Source organism: Amblyraja radiata, chromosome 21 (assembly GCF_010909765.2).
Source record: "Amblyraja radiata isolate CabotCenter1 chromosome 21, sAmbRad1.1.pri, whole genome shotgun sequence".
Classification (NCBI taxonomy): Eukaryota; Metazoa; Chordata; class Chondrichthyes; order Rajiformes; family Rajidae; genus Amblyraja; species Amblyraja radiata.
Window position 1 is genome coordinate 8,290,016 of NC_045976.1, and position 20,661 is coordinate 8,310,676.

The following is a 20,661-nucleotide window of genomic DNA, read 5'->3' on the forward strand; positions in this document are numbered from 1 at the left end:
GGGTCGAGACCCTTCTTCAGACCGATGCAGTGTGGGGGTGGGGGGGGCAGGAAGAAGAAAGGAAGAGGAGGAGCCAGTGGGCTGAGGGAGAGCTGAGAAGGGGAGGAGAAAGTAAGGGCTACCTGAAATTAGAGAAGTCAATGTTCATACCGCTGGTGTACAAACTGCATAAGCGAAATATGAGGTGCTGCTCCTCCAATTTACGGTGGTCCTCACTCTGGCCATGGAGGAGGCCGAGGACAGAAAGGTCGGATTCGGAATGGGAGGGGGAGTTGAAGTGCTGAGCCACCAGGAGATCGGGTTGGTTAATGCGGACCGAGCGGAGGTGTTGGGCGAAGCGATCGCCAAGCCTGCGCTTGGTCTCACTGATGTAGAGCAGCTGACATCTAGAGCAGCGGATGCAATGGGTGAGGTTGGAGGAAATGCAGGTGAACCTCTGCCGCACCTGGAAAGTCTAAAGTAAAGACAAAACTACTTAACTGAGTCCCCCACGTACTTGTCAACTCCTCAGAGATTCTACCACTCACCTACACTCTCGGGGTAATTTAATACTGCCGATTAGGGGGAGGAAACCGGAGCACCCGGAGGAATCCCACGCGATCACGTGGAGAACGTGCAAACTCCACACAGGCAGCACCTGTAGTCCGGATGAAACCCGGGTGTCTGCCGCTGTGAGGCAGCGGATCAGCCTGCTCGTGCCATTGCGCTGCCCTGTAATTTATGGGCAACGACTTTAAACAGTGAAAGCCAGGTTGTAACACCTTATTCTCTCTTGTTTTAGGAATTATGGAGCCTCACTATATGCGCAATCTCAAGCTCAGAATGTTGGCTGTCAGCAGGTCCTGTGGCTCTACGAAGATGATGAGAAGATAACAGAGGCAGGAACAATGAATCTGTTCCTTTACTGGATAAACGAGCAAGGAGGTACAGTTATGCCTAAATCAAGCTTCATTCTCGCAGTGTTACAAATGTTTATACAGTCACCCCTTAATATTGTGTGGCACAGTGGTGCAGCGGTAGAGTTGCTACCTCACAGCGTCAGAAACCCAGGTTCGATCTTGACCTCGGGTGCTGTCTGTATGGAGTTTGTACGTTCTCCCCGTGACCCGCGTGGATTGTGACTGCGTGCAGGTTTGGAGGTTAATTAGCTTCGGTAAAAACTGTAAATTGTCCCTCGTGTGTGCTGGATAGTGCTACTGTGCAGGGATCGCTGGTCGGCAACGACTCGACGGGCTGAAGGGCCTGTTTCCGCGCTGTCTCCAAACTAAATATGATAGGCGACTTGGCGTAAACTTGCACTTACATCAGCAATTGTTGAAGTCCACTGCTTTCTTTCCGAGTTGTGAGTCTCTGGGGAGCTAATGTATACCTTGCCTGTCAGTCCGATGGTGTGCACGCTGTCTCAGTCACGTTCGGTTGGCCCATCGTTGTTATACCCCCACTTCTGCATGAGGGCTTTGCTCCGTCCGACCCGTGTTCTGAGGCGGCTGAGCCAGAGCCAGACTGGCCATCTCTCTGAGAAACATAGAAAATAGGTGCAGAAGTAGGCCATTCGGCCCTTCGAGCCTGCACCGCCATTCAATATGATCATGGCTGATCATCCAACTCAGTATCCTGTACCTGCCTTCTCTCCATACCCCCTGATCCCTTTAGCCACAAGGGCCACATCTAACTCCCTCTTAAATATAGCCATTGATCTGGCCTCAACTACCTTCTGTGGCAGAGAATTCCACAGATTCACCACTCTCTGTGTGAAAAAAAAATTCTCATCTCGGTCCTTATCCTTAAACTGTGACCCCTTGTTCTGGATTTCCCCAACATCGGGAACAATCTTCCTGCATCTAGCCTGTCCAACCCCTTTGTAAGTCTCTTCCGCTCCCGATGGAAGGGACTCGTCAGGATATAGTGTTAGTGCGTGGGGTTTTGCTTGTAGGTGTGTGTCACCCACGCAGCTATCCTACAGGCGCGGGGGTTATCATCCAGGGGTTGAACCTCATGTAGGAAGCTATTTCTGGATTTTAACCCCTTTGGTGCCTGGACGTGTTGGAAGAGTGAGTAGGTTGAAAGTGTCCCTAGGTTAATTCTTGCAGTAGGTGAATAATGCAGGAGTGTTGCAGGGAGAATCAGGGTGAGCTCATGGATCAGTGAGAGGGAATAGGTTGCAGTAAGATTGATACAGTGTGTAGCTCTGAGAAACGGCAGAGGCTCAATGGGCTGAATGGCCTTCTGCCTTCAGAAGAAACAGGGAAAATATCAGTTTTCCTTGCCTACTAAATAAATCATAAACATATTAGAGTCATAGAGTGCTACAGTGTGGAAACAGGCCCTTCGGCCCAACTTGCCCACTCCGGCTAACATGCCCCAGCTACACTAGTCCCACCTGCCTGCGTTTGGTCCATATCCCTCCAAACCTGTCCCATCCACGTACCTGTATATCTGTTTCTTAAACGCTGGGATAGTCCCTGCCTGGACCACCACCTATGGCAGCTTGTTCCATACACCCACCACCCTATGTGTGAAAACATTACCCCTCAGATTCCAATGAAATAATTTCTGCCTTCACCTTAAACCTAAGTCCTCTGGTCCTCGATTTACCTACTCTGGGCAAGAGACTCCTCTATCTATTCCTCTCGTGATTTTATACACCTCTATAAGATCAGGCCTTCGGATTTCTTTATAGCTGAGATGAGGCTTGCCAGATTTCTTTATGCAGAGGTCATTCACTCGGTGATTAGATTTCTTTACCATTTCCTGGTTGTGGCTGGTTCTATTTTTTCTTTAAAAAAAAAAAAAATTACTTCCAGTAATTTAGCTGCTGGAAGTGTTGTAAAAGGCAATTTAATCGCACAAAGGGAGATGTCGGTATGGTTTCTCTCCATTTCATTATGAAAGTGACCGTTCTCTTAAAGTCCACCCCCCCCCCCCCCCCCCATGGCCGTGCCTTTAATAAACCCCGCTTGATCCTCACAGGTAACACAGAAACATAGAAACATAGAAAATAGGAGCATGAGAGCCAGCACCACCATTCATTGTGATCATGGCAGATCGTCCCCTATCAATAACCCGTGCCTGCCTTCTCCCCATACCCCTTGACATGGCATGATTTAAAAAAAAGCATATTCCCTGAACTGACGGCAAAGATTTTTACTGAAAGTCGGAGCTGATGAGGGGTGTGAGACAAGAGTGTGTACGGTAGGCTGTACCTTGCCGCAGTAACACAGAGATTAATGGCTCGCCCTGCTCCTGAGCAGGCTGCCTTTCTAAGGCTTAATTAACAGTGTGGCAGGGATTGTTTCATTAATGCGAGGAAGACAGAGGCCCGGACAATTAGTTGGTGGGAGCCATTCAGGGGCATCACGCCATGGTTTGCTCTCCATTCACCCTGCCGCACGCAGGGAGGTGCCTGAAGTCACACTTGTTACACTTATTACGATAGCAGCATGCATTTTATTTTGGTAGCGTATTTTATGAAGTCCCGCAGCACTTTGCAGCCAATGAGGTACTTATTCTGAAGTGTGGCTGCCGTAGTAATGCGATAAGAGAGGCAGATGATCTACCTGTAGCGACCCACCTGCAATCAGCGGCAGATATTAAAGTGAGCGAGTGCCGTTTCTACCCGCTACCCACCGCTCTTTTGCATTGAGGTCATATGACGTGGAAACAGGCCCTTCGGCCCGACTTGCCCACACCGGCCAACATGTCCCAGCTACACTAGTCCCATCTGCCTGCATTTGGCCCACATCCCTCCAAACCTGTCCTATCCATGTACCTGTCTAACTGTTTATTCAACGTTGGGATAGTCCCAGCCTCAACTACAAAACCCAACCCGACTCACTTCAGAAACAAAGTGTGTGCTGAATCCAGCAGCCAGTTGAAAATTATAAACAGCTGGAGATGACAGTTAATTACTAAGTACTAATTTCCTTTGCCACTCCATTCTCAACTGAAATGTGGAATAATAGAGTCATGGAAATTTATAGCGTGGAAAGAGGCCCTTCGGCCCAACTTGCCAATGCCGGCCAACGTGGCCCATCTAGACAAGTCCCACCTGCCTGCATTTGGCCCGTATCCCTCTAAACCTGTCGTATCCTTGTACCTGTCTAAATTCCTCAACTACCTCCTCCGGCAGCTTGTTCCATACACCCACCACCCTTTGTGTGAAAAGGTCACCCCTCAGATTCCTATTCAATCTTTCCCCCCGCACCTTAGACCTACTGTGTGTCCTCTGTTTCTCGGTTCCCCTGCTCTGAGCAAGAGACTCTGCATCTACCCGATCTATTCCTCTCATGAATTTGTACACCTCTATAAGATCATATCCCTCCCTACATCTTTCCAGTTGCCACATTTAAGATGATAAAAGACACTTTTCTCACCAAGCCTTTGCTCACGTCTATGGCAGCCTTTGTCTGAACAAGCTTCTGTGGGAGATTGTAGGCTGTTTTGTTGCATTGAGCACCACATAAAGACAAGTTGTTGTCGGTGTGTGACAGTTTTATTAAAACTCTATACGACTGAACACAGCAGGGGACATCAGTGACATTTTACATTTGATCTACTCAGCAGTTGTATTCTCCATTAGAAGGGCAGTCAGTTTGCAGACACAGACACAGACAGACGCACACAGACACACTCACACACACAGACACACACACAATGAGACACACACACACCCAGTCACCCACGCACACAGTCACACACGCACACAGTCACACACGCACACAGTCACACACACACAGTGAGACACACACACCCAGTCACACACACACCCAGTCACCCACGCACACAGTCACACACGCACACAGTCACCCACGCACACAGTCACACACGCACACAGTCACACACGCACACAGTCACACACACACACAGACACACACGCACACAGTCACACACGCACACAGTCACACACACACAGTGAGACACACACACACAGTCACACATGCAGTCACACACCCAGTCACACACACACCCAGTCACACACACACCCAGTCACACACACACCCAGTCACACACACACACACCCAGTCACACACACACCCAGTCACACACACACCCAGTCACACACACACACACCCAGTCACACACACACACACACCCAGTCACACACACACACACCCAGTCACACACACACCCAGTCACACACACACCCAGTCACACACACACCCAGTCACACACACACCCAGTCACACACCCAGTCACACACACACCCAGTCACACACACACACAGTCACACACACACACACAGTCACACACACACCCAGTCACACACACACACCCAGTCACACACACACCCAGTCACACACACACACAGTCACACACACACCCAGTCACACACACACCCAGTCACACACACACACAGTCACACACACACCCAGTCACACACACACACCTAGTCACACACACACCCAGTCACACACACACACAGTCACACACACACCCAGTCACACACCCAGTCACACACACACACACACCCAGTCACACACACACCCAGTCACACACACACCCAGTCACACACACACCCAGTCACACACACACACACAGTCACACACACACACAGTCACACACACACCCAGTCACACACACACACAGTCACACACACACCCAGTCACACACACACCCAGTCACACACACACACCCAGTCACACACACACCCAGTCACACACACACACAGTCACACACACACCCAGTCACACACCCAGTCACACACACACACACACCCAGTCACACACACACCCAGTCACACACACACCCAGTCACACACACACCCAGTCACACACACACACACAGTCACACACACACCCAGTCACACACACACACAGTCACACACACACCCAGTCACACACACACCCAGTCACACACACACCCAGTCACACACACACACACACACAGTCACACACACACAGTGAGACACACACACACAGTCACACACACACAGTGAGACACACGCACACACACACACACTCACACACTCACACACAGACACACACCAACACACGCACGCAGACACACACAAAGATACACACAGCCACATACACAGACAGACACATTCACACAGACACACATGCAGACACAGACACACACACACACACACAGATACACAAATGCACACAGACACACACACACACACACACACACACACACTGCAGAATAGAGAGCAAGGTTCCCCTTCCATTCTCTAGCTGAGGTTGAATGCATTTAAATGAAGCTCAAATGGACCAGAAGTGTTAATTTGCCACACAGGAGACTGGAGTATTTTACCCCATCACTGAATAAACGTAATCCTACTCTGATCACATGCCTCACCGTGATAATCTCCAGACCCATTTGAAATAAAAACTACTTGCTGAAAAGAAGGAACTGCAGATGCTGGTTAATGCACAAAAGGACACAAAGTGCTGGAGTAACTCAACAAGTCAGGCGGGAACGTGGAGAGGAGATGTTTTGGGTTGGGATCCTTACAGGAGAGTCTCGACCTGAAACAATACCTATCCATGTTCTCCAGAGATGCTGTCTGACCCGCTGAGTTACTCCAGAACTTTGTGTCCTTTTCTGCAAAGGCTGGAATTGTGCTTAGCAGGTCAGGCAGCAGCATCTCTGGAGAGAGGGTAGACAAAAATGCTGGAGAAACTCAGTGGTGAGGCAGCATCTATGGAGAGAGAATCAGAGTCAACGTTTCATGCTGGTGACCTTCCATCAGAGCTAAGCAAAGTTAGAAAACAGACATTGTCTTAAGTTAGACAAAAGTGCTGGAGAAACTCAGCGGGTGCAGCAGCATCTATGGAGCGAAGGAAATAGGCAACGTTTCGGGCCGAAACCCTTCTTCAGACTGATATAGCGCGGTGGGCAGGAAGAAGCATTGTCTTAAGTTGCAGATAGATGTGGGGGAGAGGGAGTGTCTGTGATAGAGCGGAGACTGGTGGAGACTGAATGGTACAATCGGTGGAACTGGCGGAACTGCTGGATAGGCTTGTTGCTCGCAGGTGGAGGTGATACTCGAGCTAGCGTGAGATGTTGAATGAATGAATAAGTGAAGACTTTATTGTCAAATGTGACAAGTCACAGTGAAATTCTTTGCTTGTATACCCGAGGTATGCAAGGAGTCGCTACATAAAGGGCACTGACAAAGGCACAAAGTATACACCGTATCCGAGCCAGTTCCCCCTTCCCACGCCGGGTCCCATATTGTCCATTGTTCTCCCCCCCCCCCCCCCTCAAGGCGGTCCCCCCACGCCAGCCCCTCCTTTGTTCCTTCACTTGGTTCCGTCAAATCGTGGCAGGACTTCCGCGCTGAATGGAAGAGCCCTGAGGAAGAACAGAGAGATCTGGGCACACAGGTGCAAGTGGCCATTCAAGTGGACAGGGTGGTGAGCAAGGCATTAGGTATGACTGTCATTCACTCCTGCATTTTGTGTGTATCATCGGCCGGTATATTGAGCAACAGTAGTTAGGACGTCATGTTATAGTTGTACAAGACTTTGGTGAGGCCACATTTGGTGTGGTGTCAAAAAAAGGAACTGCAGATGCCTGCTATCCAAGGAAAGGCACAAAATGCTGGAGCAACTCAGCGGATCAGGCAGCATCCCCAGAGATTAATGACAGGTGACGTTTGGGGTCGGGACCCTTGTTCAGTGTGTGCTGTTCAGGTCGGCCAGCTTAGTTTAGTTTAGTTTAGTTTAGTTTAGTGATACACAGAGATTTGGAGATCAACATTGTGATGAATATAATGCCAAGATAAACTAATTTTAGTTACAGTTATTTTTTTGGTTTAACTTTTTAGAGATACAGCATGGAGACAGGCCCTTGGGCCCATCGAGTCCGAATCAACCATTGATCACCTGTTCCCACTAGTCCCACGCCATCCATTCCCTACACACGGGTGGCAATTTTACAGAGGGCCCAAGTAACCTACAAACCCGCACGTCGATGCGAAACCCACGCGGTCACAGGGAGAACGTGCAAACTCCACACACAGACAACACCCGAGGTCAGGATGGAACCCAGGTCTCTGGTGGTGCTGTGAGGCAGTGGCTCTGGCAGCTGTGCCACTGTGCCACCATATTCGTTGCGTGTTCCCTTGCTCCACAAACAGCAGGGAATCCGTGATGGTGAAAGATGGGCTTTACAGTTGGTGAGAGCAGGACGCCACATTGTACATAGAAACATGGAACTGCAATTGGTAGTTAATATAATTGATGGCGCAGCAGCAGAGTTGCTGCCTTACAGCGCCAGAGACCCGGGTTCCATCTTGACTACGGGTGCTGTTCTGTGTGGAGTTTGCACGTTCTCCCCGTGACCGCGTGGGTGTTCTCGGGTTTCCTCCCGCTCTCCAAAGGCGTATAGCTTTGTAGGTTAATTGGCTTTGGTAAAAATTGTAAAATTGTTCCTAGTGTTAGTGTACGGGGATCGCTGGTCGGCGCGGACTCGGTGGGCCGAAGGGCCTTTTCCGCGCTGTATCTCTAAACTAAACAACAGTAGAAGGACAGGCTGACGCTGCCTGTCCCGCTGACTTACTCCAGCATTTTGTGTCCATCTTCGGTTTAAACCAGCATCTGGGGTTCCTTCCTAAACTAAAAGGACGCAAAGCGCTGGAATAACTCAGCAGGTCAGGCAGCATCTCTGGGGAACATGGATTGGTGAGGTTTTGGGTCGGGACCCTTCTCCAGACTGATTGTGTGGGGAAGAGAAGAATGGGGGAAGAGAGGAGAGGCAGAACAGAGGACAGAGCGTGGCAGGAAATAGGTGACGGGTGGTGGTGATGCTGAAAGGCAGATGGTTGCAACAAAGGCCAGAGATAAAAGCAAAGCATGAGACGGGGAAGAAAGCAGGGATTTCAATAGTCAATGGAGCTTTATGTGTTACATTTGCAACTACGCAGTGAAATTATTTATGCATATATTACACACATGGGCGATGCCATGTTCTGGCTCCATTATCTAAAGTCCAAAGTCCGTGCGCTCGATGTACTGGAGCAGTTCCCGTGATCTGCATGCTTACTTATGAAAGTAAGCATGCAGGTACAGCAGGCAGTGAAGAAAGCGAATGGCATGTTGTTCCTTTATAAAAAGAGGAATTGAATATAGGAGCAAAGAAGTCCTTCTGCAGTTGTACAGAGCCCTAGTGAGACCACACCTGGAGTATTGTGTGCAGTTTTTGCCCCCTAATTTGAGGAAGGACATTCTTGCTATTGAGGGAGTGCAGCGTAGGTTTACTAGGTTAATTCCCGGGATGGCGGGACTGTCATATGCTGAGAGAATGGAGCAGCTGGGCTTATGCACTCCGGAGTTTAGAAGGATGAGAGGGATTCTCATTGAATCATATAAGATTGTTAAGGGCTTGGACACGCTAGAGGCAGGAAACATGTTCCCGATGTTGGGGGAGTCCAGAACCACAAATTATGAATAAGGAGTAAGCCATTTAGAACGGAGACGAGGAAACACTTTTTCTAACAGAGAGTGGTGAGTCTGTGGAATTCTCTGCCCCAGTGGAGGCCGGTTCTCTGGATGCTTTCAAGAGAGAGCTAGATTCAGAGACTGAGACCCTTCTTCAGTCCTCGTCCTCCACGGTCGGTCCGTTGGGCCTGAATGTCGGGATTGTCCCGGCCCGCTGCTTTGGGGGAGAGGGGGGCGGGGGGGGAGGGGGGGGGGGGGGGTGGGAATTAGTCAGAGGTTATCTAAAGTCAGAGAAATCAATGTTCATCCCGTTGTGTTGTGAGCCACCCAAACTGTTCACGAGCTGCTGGATTTCCATGGATTGTAACGTGTGAATCAGTCTTCCCACAATACGTTTTCCAAGTGGATTATTTTTTCTTCTCCCAGAGGAAGAGCTCGTGACAGCACCACTGGACGGCATCGTTTTACCCGGCGTTACGCGGCAAAGCATTGTCGACTTGGCACGCGAGTGGGTCAGTACATGTTACACCGCGTAACAACTTTAACCACACGACAATACCCCCGACTTGACTGGTCTCGCACTAACAGCCAATTTGCAGCTCTCAATGCAACTTTACAGCACGACTTCTCTGTTTTAATTTTGATTTGACCATTGACTAGTTGTGTGTTTCATGTTTGTCTCTCAGTCTCAATATTGTTATATTTCCTCAGTAATTAGAATCAATAGCTATTACCTTTAACTGCACCATCAACTTTATCTGAAGTATTTATTAAAGTCATTGGGGATACATATTTGATCTTGTTCAGTGTCAAATATTTTTTTTTAATGCCTGGTTAGATTCTGGAGATATGGAAACAAGCCCTTTCCTGCCCAAGAGTCTTTTAATTGCTATTATAGTATTTGCCTCCTCTGGCAGCTCATTCCATATACGCACCACCCTCTGAATGAATGTGTTGCCCCTCAGTTTCATATCAAATATTTTATTTTCTCACCTTAAACCTATGTGCTCTTATTTCCGATTCCCCTACACTGGGCAAAAGACAATAGACATTGTGTATTTACTATATCTATAATCCATTCATGATCTTATACACCCCTATAAGCACCCCTCATCCTCCTGCGCTCCAAGGAATAATGTCCTAGCCTGCTCAACCTCTCCCTATAGCTCAGGCCCTCAAGTCCTGGCAACATCCTCGTGAATCTTCTTTGCACTCTTTCCAGCTTAATGGCATTCTTCATATAACAGAGTGTCCAAAACTGAACACAATACTCGAAATGCGTCCTCACCAATGTCTTGTACAAATGTAACATATTGTTCCAAGTTCTGTACTCAATACCCTGACTGAAGACCAATGTACCAAAAGCCATCTACCTGTGACGGCACTTTCAGGGAACGATCTACCTGGAGTACCTAGATCTCTGTGCTCTACAACATCTTCAGGGCCCTTCTATTCACCGTAGAGGTCCTGCCCTGGTGTGACGTCCCGAAATGCAACACCTCACACTTATCTGAATTAAACTCCATTTGCCATTCCTCAGCCCATCCAATGTGGCTGATCAAGATCATGTCGCAACGTCTGATAACTGTCTATGATACCACCTACTTTAGTGTCATTTGCAATCTTAAGGGCCTGTCTGTCCCACTTGGGCGTCATTTGCACGTCACGCAGATGGCGCGCAAAGATTTTGTACATCCCAAAATGAACTGGATCTGATTATATTTTTTGTGGGGTCTTTCCTTTTGGGAACGAGAAGAAGAAGTTCAAAGTTGAAGAGCGCCCAGTGACAATGGCCCAGCTGGTCAAAGGTCTGAAGGAAAACCGGGTCAAGGAACTCTTCGGATCGGGAACGGCCTGCGTCGTGTGTCCGGTGGGTCGGATCTTGTACAAGGGAGAGGTGAGGATACCGAATATTGCATTATGTAATGAGAAGCTACCTCAACTAGACGCAAGGAACTGCAGATGCTGGCTTACCAAAAAAGGCATAAAGTGCTGGAGTAACTAAGTGGGTCAGGCAACATCTCGAAGAGGTGTAGGAAAAAAACTGCTGAGTTACTCCCGCTTTTTGTGTCTAATATCTCTATGAACAAGTGTAGGAAGGAACTGCAGATGCTGGTTTAAACCGAAGATAGACACAAAATGCTGGAGTAACTCAGCGGGACAGGCAGCATCTCTGGAGAGAAGGAATGGGTGAGACCTCTCTTATGGCCCTGTCCCACTGTATGAGTTCATTCAAGAGCTCTTCCGAGTTTAAAAAAAATCAAACTCGTGGTAAGCACGTAGAATGAGCGTAGCGGGTACGTCGGAGCTCGGGGACGTCTCTTAGCGGCTCGTAATGCTAACGGCAGGTACTCGGGAAGACTCGCTAACGGCAGGTAAGCTCGGGAAGACTCGTGAAGATTTTTCAACATGTTGAAAAATGTCCACGAGAGCCCCGAGTACCGACGAGCGGCCATTACCGTAAATCTCCGAGTTCGAATCAGGGCAAACTCGGGAGAACTCTTGGAATGAACTCGTACCGTGGGACAGGGCCATGAGGCTGAAGAGGGGTCTCGACCCAAAACGTCACCCATTCCCTCAGAGATGCTGCCTGACCCGCTGTTATTCCATCGTTTTGCGTCTATCGTTGCTGTTTCACCAGCATCCGCTGATCCTTCCTACACAAGGTTTAGAAGGATCTGGGCCAAATGCGGGAAGGTGGGACTAGTACAGATGTTGGTCGGCACAGGCAAGTTGGGTTCAAGGGCCTATTTCCATGGTGTATGAGTGTATAATTCTATGACTCTAGCGTCCGGCCACCTCCTGTGTTTGAGATGCCAATGTCCTTGGGAGATCATCCTTGCCCTTGAAGTCAGCAGTAAATGGAAAATCACCAGTGGATTCAAAATGGCCACTGCGTACTTCCACAATGGATACTGGTAGAAGTGATAGTGCGTCAGTTCTCCATGCCCACAGCAGACAAATGCCAGAATAAAGCAGAATGAACGAGGGGCTGAGGTTTGGGGACAATGTCAGTGGCTGATTGTACAAGAGGTAGTCTGTGGTGTTGCATTATCAAGGTAGGATTAGAGTTGTGTAGGAAGGAACTGCAGATGCTGGTTTATACCGAAGATAGACACTAAATGCTGGAGAAACTCAGCGGGACAGGCAGCATCTCTGGGGAGAAAGAATGGATGACGTTTCGGGTCGAGGCCCTTCTTCAGACTGAAAGTCACGGGAAAGGGAAACGAGAGATATAGACGGTGATGTAGAGAGATATAGAACAATTAATGAAAGATATGCAAAAGAGTAACAATGATAAAGAAAACAGGCCGTTGATTGGTGTTTGTTGGGAGAAAGCGAGAAGCTGCTGCTTCTTCGGTAGGGGAGGGATGGAGAGAGAGGGAATGCCAGGGTTACTTGAAACGTCCCCTATTCCTTCTCTCCAGCGATGCTGCCTGTCCTGCTGAGTTACTCCAGCTTTTTGTGTCTATCTTCGGTTTAAACCAGCATCTGCAGTTCCTTCCAACACTAGGATAAGTGTAGACGAGTAGTAGATGATCAGTATAAACTCGGTGGGCTGAAACTGTTTGTGTGCTGTATTACTCTTAACTCCTAACTAACGTTGCACATGTCGGGATCTGTGCTACGGTTTCACAGACTGTTTATTCTCTTATTCCAGAACTTGCAAATTCCAGTCTTGGAAAACGGACATAAGTTGGCAAAACAGCTCATGGATAGCCTTACTGATATCCAGGTGAGTGTGAAGTTTAGGAAGGAACTGCAGGTGCTGGTTTAGACACAAAATGCTGGAGTAACTCAGCAGGACAGGAGCATCTCTGGAGAGAAGGAGTGGGTGAGCTCCTTCTTCAGAGGAAAGGTCTTCTGAAGAAGGGTCTCGACGAACGTAATTCCATTTGAAACTATGTTTAAATGACAATAAACGACCACTTTATCTCTCTCCACAACCACACCTCTGCTACAGCCACAGTCACTCAAGGCGTTCCCCAAGGCTCCGTACTCGGCCCCCTCCTCTTCATCATCTACATCCTCCCCCTTGGTCAGATACTCCGCCACTTCAACCTGGACTTCCACTGTTACGCTGATGACACCCAGATCTACCTCGGCACCAAATTCCCCCACAACCCCCCCCCCCCCCCCCCCCTCTCCCATATCAACTCCTGTTTGTCAGCTATAAAAACCTGGATGCAACATAGCTTCCTCAAACTCAACAGCGATAAGACAGAATTCCTCCTCATAGGCTCCAAAGCCACACTCAGCAAAATCAATAACCCCACTCTCACCATCGACGGCACCACTGTCTCCCCATCTCCCCAGGCCCGCAACCTTGGCGTGATCTTTGATTCCACCCTCTCCCTTGAGCCTCACATCCGCCATGTCATTAAAACCTCCTTCTTTCATCTCCGCAACATCGCCAAACTCAGACCCTCTCTCACACCTCCCGCTGCTGAAAGACTCATCCATGCCTTCATCTCCTCCTGACTGGACTACTGCAACTCACTTCTCCTTGGCATCAGCTCCACCTACATCAACCGACTCCAACTGGTCCAGAACGCAGCCGCCCGACTCATCACCCACACCAAATCCTGGCATCACATCACTCCAGTCCTCAAACAACTTCACTGGCTTCCCATCTCCCACCGGATCAACTACAAAATCCTGATCCTCACCTACAAAGCCCTCTACCATCTGGCCCCCCCATATCTCACTGACCTCCTCTCCCCCTACCAACCCTCACGGTCCCTCAGATCCACATCAGCCGGTCTCCTCTCCATCCACAAGTCCAACCTCCGCAGTTTTGGGGACAGAGCCTTCTCCAGGGCAGCTCCCAGGCTCTGGAACTCCCTCCCCCAACTGATCCGCAATTCCGTGTCCCTCACCATCTTCCAGTCCCGCCTCAAGACCCATCTCTTCACCTCTGCCTATCCTTAGCCCCACGTCCCCGTCCCTTTTCATCTGTGCATGAATTGCCTCATATTGTGTTTTGAATTGAATTCTGTCTTTACTTTGTGTACTAGTCATGTCTCTACTATTTATTTCATTCCCCTTACAAGTTTTTCCTCTACCTGCTAAATTTTTGTAAGGTGTCCTTGAGACTCATGAAAGGCGCCCATAAATAATATTTATTATTATTATTATTATTATTCTGATTCTGATTCTGACCCAAAACGTCACCCATTCCTTCTCTCCAGAGATGCTGCCTGTCCCGCTGAGTTACTCCAGCATTCTTTGTTTATCTTGAGTATAAAGTTTAGTTTAGAAATACTGGGCAGAAACAGACCCTTCGGCCCACCGAGTCTACGTCGACCAGTGATCCCCGCACACTAACACCATCCAACACACACTAGGGACAATTAACAATTTTTACCAAACCCAATTAACCTACAAACATGTACGTCATTGCGGTGGGGGAGGAAAACCGGAGCATTCGAGGAAAACCCACGCGGTCACGTGGAGAACGTACAAACTCCGCACAGACAGCACCAGTAGTCAGGATCGAACTCAGGTCTCTGGCGCTGTAAGGCAGCAACTCTACCGCTGCTCCACTGTGCCGCCCATGAATGTGTTTAAAATGAGTCAATAACTACGTTCGGAGGCTCTTGCCTCCAGTGTGAAGTATGGAAGCTGAGGACATGAGACTTTTTCAGAAAAGGGAAATTGAATCGTACGAGACAGAAAAACCAAGCCCACCAAATATTTTGCTTATTTACACTCATGCAATTTGCCCACAATAGGACTGTATCCATCTATGCCTTGTCTATTTAAATGGCCATTAAACATAGATGTATTGAAGAGAGAGTTAGATTTAGCTCTTAGGGCTAACGGAATCAAGGGATATGGTGAGAAAGCAGGAACGGGCTACTGATTTTGGATGATCAGCCATGATCATATTGAATGGCAGTGCTGACTCGAAGGGCCGAATGGCCTACTCCTGCACCTATTGTCTGTTTTCCAATGTTTCACTGATGACAATTAACCTATAAACCTGCATGTCTTTGGGGTGTGGGAGAAAACCGGAGCTTACCGGAGAAAACCCACGCAGTCACGGGGAGAACATACAAACTCTGTATAGACAGCACCCATAGTCAGGATCGAACCCGGGTCTCTGGCGCTGTAAGGCAGCAACTCTACTGCTGCGCCACCGTGCCACCATGTAACAGACCTTCACTCATCCATGTAGGGATGTGGGCCTACAACCCGCCAGATCCAAGGGTCAGGCAGCATCTCTGGAGAAAAGGAATAGGTGACGTTTCGGGTCGAGACCCTTCATCAGACTGAGAGTCGGGGGAATGAGAAACGAGGGATATAGACGGGGGTAACAGAGAGATATAGAGCAAATGAACGAAAGAAATGCAGAAAAGTCACTATGATAAAGGAAACAGGCCATTGCTAGCTGTGGGCTGGGTGAAAACGAGTTACAGGCAATGAAACTCAACAAGATGGCTTTGAAGGTACACAAAAGTGCTGGAGAAACTCAGCGGGTGCAGCAGCATCTATGGAGCGAAGGAAATAGGCGACGTTTCGGGCTGAAACCCTTCTTCAGACTGATGGGGGGTGGGGGGGGAGAAGGAAGGAAAAAAGGGAGGAGGAGGAGCCCGAGGGCGGGGGGCTGGGAGGAGACAGCTCGAGGGTTAAGGAAGGGGAGGAGACAGCAAGGGCTAGCAAAATTGGGAGAATTCAATGTTCATGCCATCCGGACGCAAGCAACCCAGGCGGAATATGAGGTGCTGTTCCTCCAATTTCCAGTGATGACTTTGAAGCTGGTTACATTGACTTGGGTGGGGGAGCGATGGAGAGAGAGGGGATGCAAGGAATTCTTGAAGTAACCCTTCAACCAGAGAAAGTCTGGAGCAACACTGAAGTGCACCGCATCACACCCCCCAACATCTGGCAAAACCCAGGGCAGAGCTCTGCCAGATGTGACAGCTGTACAGCATCTTACAAGCATTTAGATCTCCGACATTCAGAGATGCTTAAAAACTCATAAAAATTGAAATTAAAAAAGTTAATTAAGGCAGTTAAATATAATTCAGAACATTAAACCCAATGTAAAATTAATCTCTGAAAATAATCTTCTTTCTCTCAACATCACAGTGTCTAACGATGATTTCTCAGTAAAGCTGCTTCTCATAGATACATAGACAATAGGTGCAGGAGTTGGCCATTTAGTCCTTTGAGCCAGCACCGCCATTCAATGTGTTCATGGCTGATCATCCACAATCAGCACCCCGTTCCTGCCTTCTCACCCTACCCCTTGATTCTCCTCAGTCATCCATCCCAGAAACGGGCCCTTCGGCCCACCTTATCCATGCTGATCATAGAGTCATCCAGCACAGAAACAGGCCCTTCAGCCCAACTCGTCCATGCCAACCCGGATGCCCCATCTACACCAGTCCCGTTTGCCTGCTATTTCTAAACTGTTGATACACACAAAATGCTGGAGTAACTCAACGGTACAGGCAGCATCTTTGGAGAGGAGGAATGGGTGACGTATCGGGTCGAGACCCTTCATCAGACTGAGAGTCTGGGGAGAGGGAACCGAGATATGGAAGCCTATAAAATACATGTAAGGCGTGAAAAGAACAGATTAAAGCAGACGATGACCAAGGAAATGTAGAATGGTTCATTGTTGGCTGAGGGGAAGGTGACAACGAGGCATGCAAACAGTAAAATGTAATCAGGAGGACAGTGAAACTAGTCGGAGAACTAGGGTGGGGGATGTACAAAGAGAGAGGGAAAGCAAGTTAGAGAACTGTTCCTGTCCAAATGTAATTTAAAGCTGTTATAGTACTCGTCTCAACTATCTCCTCTGGCAGCTCATTCCATATACCCACCACTCTCTGTGTGAACAAGTTGTCCCTCAAGTTCCTACTAAATCTTTCCCTTCTCACCTTAGAAACATAGAAAATAGGTGCATTCAGCCTTTCAAGCCAGCACCGCCATTCAATATGATCATGGTTGATCATGCAAAATTAGTATCCCATTCCTGCTTTCTCCCCATATCCCTTGTTCCGTTAGCCCTAAGATCTATATCTAACTCTCTCCATCCAGTGAATTGGCCTCCACTGCCTTCTGTGGCAGAGAATTCCACAGATTCACAACTCCCTGGGTGAAACAGTTTTTTCCTCATCTCATTCCTAAATGGCCTACCCCTTATTCTTAAACTGTGACCCTGATTCTGGACTCCCCCAACATTTTTCCTGTCCAATCCCTTAAGAATTTTATATGTTTCTATAAGAGACCCTCTCATCCTTCTAAATTCCAGTGTATATAAGCCCAGTTGATTCAATTTTTTCATCATATGTCAGTCCCGCCATCCTGGGAATTAACCTCGTGAACCTACGCTGCACTCCCACAATAGCAAGAATGTCCTTCCTCAAGTTAGGAGACCAAAACTGCCCACAATACTCCAGGTTTGGCCTCACCAGGGCCCTATACAACTGTAGTAGGACCTTCTTCCTCCTATACTCAAATCCTCTCGCTATGAAATCTATGTCCACCGGCTTTTGATTCTTGTACCCTGGGTAAAAGATCAGTGCATTCACCCTATCTATTCCCCTCATGACTTTGGACTATTTGTGTTTTCTTTTTTGAGCCATTTTAAATGGCGGCAAAACTGTGGTGACTGTGCATTTATGGTTATGTAAAAGAATGTCACTGTGCTGTATATAAGCGACAATAAAGAACCCTGGAACCATAGGTGGAAGCAAATGGATGTGGGGATGGAAATTCACAAGATAGGAAAATGTCGACATGTTGCACAATACAGTAAACCCTCGTTATAACGGACCATGGGGAGGTGGGGGGGAATAGTGTCCGTTATTGCCGATTATCCGCTATAACAGGGTGTGGGATCTGCTCCAACCACCTAGTGGTCACTCCGTGAAACAACGGGTTGCCTTCAAATACAAAGTTCTTTTGACAACTAAAAATGTATTTTTATTTCTACGAGCTAAACATACTAAAGGCTGTGCGTTACATTGTTTAATTGAGTTAAGTGTCGATTGGATCGTTTGCTTGTCAATTCCAACGGCTTGTCAATTCCAACGGCTTGTCAATTCCAACGGCTTGTCAATTCCAACGGCTTGTCAATTCCAACGGCTTGTCAATTCCAACGGCTTGTCAATTCCAACAGCCTCCGCAGTGGGACTAACTAGCAGCTTGTGTTCTTAAACAAACAGTCTGCTATAACCAAAACCAATTTTAAAGAGGTCTGTAATAACGAGGGTTTAGTGTAGAGGAATTACACGGAGGTGATATGTTGATGATTGTGCCTCCCCCATTGGTAAGACGTGAGACTTGATGCTTGTGCATTGCTTTAACTTTGCCATTGTGTTAATCGGATGTTCATATCCTTGACAGTACGGGCGTAAAGCGAGTGACTGGACCTGCCAGGTGGCATGAAGCTGGACGCCTCATCACGAGCAGTCCGACTGAAGGCCCGGGCGGTCGAGCGGGTGCAATGCCTCAAAGTAACAACGACTCCTCTTCAACGTCATTGGGCGCAGAGCGAAGGGTCTCTGGTCTTCTGCCAGCAGTAGAATAAAGCACAAATCATCTTGTAATATAAACCTGATTTCCAATGGTGTTGAATGGCAGTAGTTTTGTGTCCGGCAGCAGAGCCCGCAAGAGCTACCTCTCCTCAGGTCCCTATTTGGTTCTGCCGAACATCCCTATTTACACGTCTCTCGTATAGTAACTGTGTGTGGTGCTACCTCCTGACGTACAGACATGTTGTCACCTAGTGGTGTTCCCCATACCCAGTGACTCCTATGTAGACAGCAATAGTACAAAGTATACATTTGTGTACAAGCCTTTATTAAATAGGGTTAGTGATCCCTTCAAAGTTTGATAGTTTCCTCAACCAACGTAATATTGATGAAGGTCTAGAATTGAGGTCAACGTTGTATAGTTTACGCTTGTAAAATCCTACCTTCCTCAGGAAGTATTGGTATTGCTTTGCAATGGTCATGTGTACCGCGATGTAGTTTTGTGTGCTACCCAGGCAAATCATACCATCCTCGAGTACAATCAAGCCATAAGCAAGTACAACAGGTAGTGCCGAGAAAAAAATACCAACGTGCGTAGTTTAGTGTTACAGACTCAGAGAAAGTGCAATTTTTTTTTAAAGTGCAAGGGCCGCAAAGAGGTAGGTTGGAGGATTGGGGACTGTATCCTTAGCTTATTAGTGCACTGTTTAGTAGTGTGTAAACAGTGGGGAAGAAGTACTGTATTAGTAAATAGTGGCGCCTACAATGTGTTTCAAACGTAAAACTATACCAGTTGAACATGCCAAATAGTAGATTTCTACACGCTGCGTGCCAAACTAAGACTCATGTGATATTATGTGACCATTTGATAATTTATATACAGCATTTGGTAAATTTCTGATACAGGTCCAACACCGATTTTCCAGCAACTGGCAGTCCGGTACCTTCTTTAATGCAGACAAAATTATGAGAGTACACTAGATCTCGGCCCTCTCTCTGAGGCCGTGACCTCTGTTGGTCCGGGAAAACGGATAAAAGGGGCAAAGCTCTAGAACCAAAGGTGTTGGAAAATCAGTGGTGAACCTGTACTGTTAAATAGATGCAAGATGTATCATGGTGTTGAGATTTAAAAGAGAAAATATCAATAATATCTGTTCCTGTGATGTATTTCTTCTCTATTGTTTTCCTACATTGCGAAGACGATGACTTAGAAAGACATGCTTGAATTGGAAGAGTGAACGGGTTATATAACGTGTATGAATAGAACGTATATTACATTCTTCCTCCACAATTCTTTCAATAAATAGCTTTAAGGTGAGAGGGGCAAAGTTTAAAGGGAATATGCAGGGTAACTGTTTTGCACAGAGGGTGGCGGGAACATTAAATACACTACCAGAGGTGGTGGAGGCAGATACGATAGTGCGTTTAACTGACTTTTGGATATGGAGGTACATGGATTTTTGACTATGTAGGTACATGTGCAGGTAGATAAGAGTTGTTCTTGGCATCGACATTCAGCACAGACATTGTGGGCTGAAGGTCCGGTTCCTGCATTGTGCTGGCCTATGTTCTAAAACACACTGAAGTGCTGGAGGAACACAGCGGGCCAAGCAGCATCTGGGGAGGCAATGTTTTGGGTTAGATCCCTTCTTCAGATAGGGGGTCAAAGGGACCCGATCCCGAAACGTCGCCTGGCCATTTCCCTCCATAGATGACGCCTGACCCTCTGAGTTCCTCCAGCACCTCTGTGTGTGTTTTCAACCAAGATCCCAGCATCTGCAGTC

The 20,661-nt window shown here is 47.8% G+C and overlaps 1 protein-coding gene across 2 annotated transcripts in view; it reads left to right on the forward strand.

The window, feature by feature from the left end:
* bcat1 (branched chain amino acid transaminase 1) overlaps positions 1 to 18,952 on the forward strand; it is a 51,508-nt gene extending 32,556 nt beyond the window's left edge. For both annotated transcript variants that reach the window (XM_033039453.1, XM_033039454.1), the window contains 5 exons: positions 782 to 924; positions 9,813 to 9,898; positions 11,143 to 11,283; positions 13,048 to 13,122; positions 18,750 to 18,952. In XM_033039453.1, the coding sequence (XP_032895344.1) occupies positions 782 to 924; positions 9,813 to 9,898; positions 11,143 to 11,283; positions 13,048 to 13,122; positions 18,750 to 18,791 (487 nt within the window). In that variant the 3' untranslated portion in view covers positions 18,792 to 18,952. The remainder of the gene's footprint in view (positions 1 to 781; positions 925 to 9,812; positions 9,899 to 11,142; positions 11,284 to 13,047; positions 13,123 to 18,749) is intronic.
* Positions 18,953 to 20,661: the final 1,709 nt, after the last annotated feature.